At 39.9% G+C, this 6,000-nt stretch overlaps 1 protein-coding gene across 2 annotated transcripts in view; it reads right to left on the bottom strand.

Moving 5' to 3' along the window:
- Nucleotides 1–244: 244 nt before the first annotated feature.
- The window catches only part of TSHZ3 (teashirt zinc finger homeobox 3), a 69,682-nt gene continuing 63,926 nt past the window's right edge, over nt 245–6,000 (bottom strand). For both annotated transcript variants that reach the window (XM_063167685.1, XM_063167683.1), the window contains exon 2: nt 245–5,040. In XM_063167685.1, the coding sequence (XP_063023755.1) occupies nt 1,841–4,867 (3,027 nt within the window). In that variant the 5' untranslated portion in view covers nt 4,868–5,040 and the 3' untranslated portion in view covers nt 245–1,840. The remainder of the gene's footprint in view (nt 5,041–6,000) is intronic.

Raw genomic sequence — 6,000 nt, 5'->3', positions numbered from 1 at the left:
ATTTATCTCTTCTGGGGGGAAAAAAAACTCTGTTAATGCAGCCTTTGAATAAGTGCTACCCTGCTCTTTAAATGCTAAAGTTCACTAAAACTCCAGTGATTTATGTGCAGCTTTTGACTGCCAGCACCTGGCAGATGAAGAAACCTACTCAAGCTTCAGTCATAAACAGATAGCATACAATTTAATTTTAATGTGCTCGTTAGTCGTAGCACATTTCAGACATAATTGTGAACGCAACACAAAATTATAGCAAAAAGACAATTTTAATGCTGCTGTAGAAAAAAAGGTTATATGAAGAGTCATATAATGGTGCTTCATTGTCAACAACAAAACAGGGCACAGAGTGCATTACAGTGTCTGTGCTGTTTACATGCCAATATTTTATACATAGATTCTCATATGGTGTCAGCTGTCAGTTACTTCTGCAAATTAACTGCCAAAAATGGAGACGAACAGAATCACTTAGTGTGCTGGTAACCACGGGTTACCTTTCATATGCCTAAAGATAAAGCTGCAGTATGGAATCTTGGGAGAATAATTAGGCAGAACAAAACAGAAAGTTACCAATTGAAATAAAAAGGCATTCTACAATAGGAAATAACAACCAAGAGCGCTTATAAATAAGTAAAAGAGGTTATATCACAGAATGCCTCATAACTTTTTAAGCAAAGTATTACAGTACAAACATTTTAAAGGCTTTATCAATGTTTAGGAAATACAGTACAAGTTTTTCAAATAGATTTAACCCTTTGAGCACTGAGTTTATTTTGAATTTTCTCTTTTTATTTTATTTTTATTTTTTTTTACTAATAAATACCTTTAAAAGTCATGTTGTGCAAAACAGTTAGAATGTATGCCAGGAATGCAGTCCGTGGCTTCTGTTTCTTCAGACAATTAAAAAAAAAAAAAAGAACAAAAACAAAAGCAAAAAAACCAAACAAATGATTGCAACACTAATAAATATGCATAATTTAAACATGAACCTCTCTTAATATAGATGTACTGTATAGCAAAACAAAGCAAAACATACTTTGCTTTAAGAATAATGTTTCTGAATACTTTATAAATGTTATCTGTGGTATCTTTTATCACATAATTTACAATGTTTGATTGTTAAAGGAAAAACCATTAGATCTAAAAAAAAATGAAATATACACTATATATAGGTACAGTTTATACCTGGGTCTTATCAGGTACAAACCCCGCTGCTGCTAAAAATGCTGAAAAAAAAAAAATGGCATTAACCACAATCACATTTTCCATAAGAGATTTTGAAATCTATACAATATATACATCTATGTTTCAATGTGAAAATTATATTTTTAAATTTCAAGGTGTGAGACACCTCTGCATAAATGGAGGTTCATATCAGTAATCAGAACTAAGCTAGTAAGGGTCTAAAAAAAAAGCATATCCTTACATTTTTACCAAATCAATGCAAAAGTGCTTCAAAGTACTCAGAGGGCTAAAGATTATAGGGTGAGAAATACCAGCACACTTAGGTCACATGAAAAAGTGCACCAGAATTCGTTATAAATGCTTAATTAAACTGTCTGTTAATGCATGCAGCTTGATGCATCAGAGGGATGCACAGCAACTAAATCCAATTTACACAAAGTTCCAAACACTTACCACTGCATTTTAACCTTCATATTTTACCAGTAACAACAGCTGATTATGCACCTCTATTTAAACACTGTACAGTTATACAAAACAGTTCAGCCCAGAGCGACTCTGGAGTTAAAATAAGAACATGTGCCAAGAACTAAACAGTAGCTTTAAGGCGTCTTTGACAGTTTTCCTCAAAGCAAATTACAGTTATTTTAATCAAAAGCAAATGCTACTGCTTCTCTAACTCCGAAACATACAGAAGATGATCCTCTGGTGACTTCCCATGTGTTTTACTAAGATGAAGTTTAACAGCATGCTTGCTTGCAAAAGTCCTGTTACAAAGTTTGCACTGATAAGAAGTTCCGATATCTTCCTCTGGAGAGGACGTCACCAGTTTTTCAGACGGTGACTTTGCTTGTGCTATCTGATTGTTAATCTGTTCACTGGACAGTTTGGACAAGTCTCTTAACCTGAAACCCAGATGCGATTCAAGATGACTGATATAAGTAGAAGGAGTTCTGATCTGTGAAGCACAGTCATTACAAAAGAACACCGGGTGCCCAGTGTCCAAATTTTTAAGGAACTTAGTTCCCCCCGTCCTTCGGAGCTGGTATTTCACATTGGCCAGCCAGTGGCTAATTGTGGTCATTGAGAGTCCCGTAAACCTGGAAATGTGCATTCTTTCTTGAGGGCTCAAGTCTGACATGATGTATTTCCCCTCTGAAGTCTGCCGTAAGCTGGCTGCAAACTGGGCCTGCAATATGAGCAAGTGCTGAGGGTTCCAGTTAGACTGACGTCCCTTCCTTTTCTGAGCTGGTGTACTCTCTTCTGGTTCCTCTATTGTGGTACCATCAATGTCAGATTTCTCAGATATGCTGGAAGGTGTGGAAGATTTTGATGTGTGACTTTCTGTCAGGTTCTTCAGCATATCAGATATATCTGACAAGGCATTCTCGCGTAGCGGCGAGTTTGACATGAATGACACGACTGCAGATGTCTTTGCTGTTGTCACTGTAGATGAAGAAGATGCAGAAGATGTCGATGTGGATGACAAAAGCGCTGAACCCAAAGAGCAGCTTTTGTCACTCTTGCCTTTCGTCAAATCTATGGGTTGGTCATTGTTGACATGATAAAAATAACGGTCTAAGTGGTCTGATTTTTTGGACTGTAGAGGTGGGGTGGCCACTGCAGCCTTTTCTGCCAAACTGTTGCTCATTTTAAAAAGCATGCTCATTGGATCCAGAGCGGGCAAAGATGGCTTTGCTGCCTTGCCAAGGTGAATGTTCATGACAGATTGTAGTGCACTTAATGGATTTACAAATGGCTGTTCAGGAGGGTGGTCAGTGATGATGGCTGTGCTGCTACTTAAAGAGCCTACAATGGATTTCACAGGCTCTTTCCCATTTTCCACAGGTTCTACAGTTGGGCTGTCTTTGCAACCATCTCTCTGAGGAACTGGGCTGTTCTGCTGGCTTTTAAAGCCACCATCACTGGGGGGCTCCATCTTAAGGGGTTCACTGACTTCACTGCTGCACGGCGAAGGCGTCGCACGCTTCAGTGGAGAGAGCTTTCCTTCAGGCTCCTTCATCTTCTCCTCCACTTTAGCCACCTTCTCAGTGACCTTCTTCACCAACTCTTCCATGGCATGAAAGTTTGTTTTCGGCACAGGCGAGGTCTGACTGCTGGGTGGAGACACTAAGGGCTGGTTTTTAGTTGGTGACACTAGTTCATTGTTTCCGAACATGGGTTTTAAGGGAGTACTCTTCCCAGATGAGCCCAATGACAGCTTCATCATATTGGGCAGCTGGTAGGCAGCATGAATGCTGGGGTAGCCACCCCAGCTCGGTGTGCCATTCTGGGCTTTGTTTATAGCTGATGTAACTGTGTTTTCTAAAGACTTCAATATATCTAATCCCCCCTTAGGGCTCTCTTCTAGGTCATTTTCAGTCAAGTAATGGTATTTTGAGGAGATATCATACTTCTCCTCATCTTCACTTGACTTCTCTTTTTCTTTCATTTTGTCATCAGCAATGACTCTTTCCTTATCTACTTCTTTTTTAATCTCAACATTTAATTTAGGGGAAACGCTAGAAGGTGTGTTGGAAGGAGATGTAAAGGTGGTGGCAGCTAGTGGCACAGACTGGACCTTCTCATCTACTAAGGACGTTATTGTCGGTGTGGCTGGGGCTTCTATAATTGGTTTCCCTTTTTTCATGGCAGAGTTAGTGACTTTAATGAAATGTCCCGTCACCATCATGTGAGCCGTGAGCTCCTGCAGGGTGTCGTGTGAGCTTCCACACTCCATGCACTTCAGAATTTGAGATTTCCTCGCCTCAAAGTGCCAGGCGTAGCTGGCCCCGTTCTGGTGACCGTAGCGGTTATTTGGCGTGATGTAGGGATTGGAGTTCTTTTGGAGTGCATCGTTACTATCTGAGATTGTGGCTTTTGGTGTCCCAGCCGTGGAGTCTGGAGAACTTGGCAGTTCAAGCTCCAGTGATGCTTTCTTCCTAGTAGCTGGGATAATTTTTGCTGCTACAGGTGTAACAGGTTCCTTCAGAGGCACTTTTTGGTAGTGTTTTGTTTTGATCATATGAACACTCAAATCCTGAAGAGATTCAAATGAATGACCACAGTACATACACTTTAGCACTTTCTGGGCGTCTTCTTTCCCTTCCATTTCAAGCAAGGAACGTTTGCGAGGTTTGGACCATCTTTTGGGGTTATTGTTATCAGTTTCATGGTTGTCATCTCGATAATGTCCCGTTTCATTCATGTGCACTGTTAACTCTACTAAAGTATCGTAGGCAGCACTGCAGTCTTTACAGCGGAATTTACTGGCTCCAGTGAATATGGAGCCATAGAGCTTACTGCTCTGTCTGTACAGCTGGACTGTGCTAAAAAGGCTCGGTTCTGGCAGAATTCTGCTCTGAGAAACCTGCTGCAGTGTTTTGGCCATGGCAGTCTGGTGCCAGTCAAAGCTGCCGCTCCCACAGCTGCTGCTGCTGCTGCTGCTACTGCTGCTGCTACCGTTGTTCTTTTCAGAAATTGGCTGGTGAAGGTTCAGATTGAGATTGGACCAGTAGGAATTGGAGAGGAAGTTATTATACACGGCCTTCATTTGCTCCAAACTATCAGACACCGTGGAGTCTTCCAGCGGTATGGAAACCTCCTTGCTCTCCTCCTCATTTTTGATGGAGCTGCTCTCAAAGTCTGCCATGCGGTCACTCGTCTCACTGATGTGGGACTCACTGTCCATTTCATGGCTAGAGAACTCAGCTGCTGGAGAGTTTTGGTAGCTTTGGCAGTTCTTACTGAAGTCTTTTTCTGGACATGCATATTTTGCTGAAGGCTCCCCGTCAACTGCATTTTCATCAGGTTCCACATCTTCTTCCACCAGCGCTGCTGCTTTTAGTTCGTCTGAAACATAGGCTATCATGAAGAGAAGAAAATACAAGTTAGTTTCTGCTCATCATGCTTTTGCTTTAGCCAAAGAAGCGTACTTATTTGTAAAATTAAACAGTTAAAATTTAGTGTTTCTTCAGAGCAAGAAAAAAAAATCTGCTCTTCAAACATAATTTGCCACCTTATTCTTCTCAAGGGGCAACAGCTTGAAATTAAAACTAAATTTGAAATTAATGAAGCACATTCTGGAGGTGGCATTCATTTCTAAAGTAATAAATTACTTGTATCAACCTCAGAGACAGCAGTTCCTGTCTGTCAATTAATATGTCTTATGCTTCTCCTACCCCTAATGCATTTCTTAACAGACAGATTCACAATTTAAATTAAGCAAGCATTTTTTGCTCATTACAGTTTTGAGACTCAATCTTTAATAAATATAGAGCACAACAAACATCAAGAATTTTTACAAAGTAAAAAAATTACCAGTTAAAATAAATTTTAAAAATCAGATTTTTTTTAAAGTTATCACTATTAGTCATGTCACATTTTAGAAGAGATGGTTAAATGCAAGTGATGTAACCTCTGGAAACAACTCCTTCAAAGCAATTTGAGGATATTTTTTATGGGTGTAACAAATGTCCCATTCCCATTTAAACACAACTTCCTCAACAAGAAAGCCCATGCAGAATTATGTCAGGAGCTAGTTCAATGGAATTGGTATGCTGCACTCATTCTTGCTGTATAAATATATACAAGACCTTCCAGTGGACCTTACAAATGTCAAAGTGTTTGCTCTTTAGACTACTTTGTCAATATTTACTCAGCATAAGCTACACGGACACCCAACAGGGATCCTGTCTTTTTTTCCCCTCAAGTAATGCAACTGGTGATGTAAATCTAAGATACTCCTCTTGAATAGGACAGTTGGCAACTGACAGTAAACACTTTTTTTTCCATGGTGCTTCTGTTTTACATATACTAAGTCTA

This window comes from Melospiza melodia, chromosome 13 (assembly GCF_035770615.1).
Source record: "Melospiza melodia melodia isolate bMelMel2 chromosome 13, bMelMel2.pri, whole genome shotgun sequence".
NCBI lineage: Eukaryota > Metazoa > Chordata > Aves > Passeriformes > Passerellidae > Melospiza > Melospiza melodia.
This window is presented reverse-complemented; position numbering and strand designations above follow the sequence as displayed.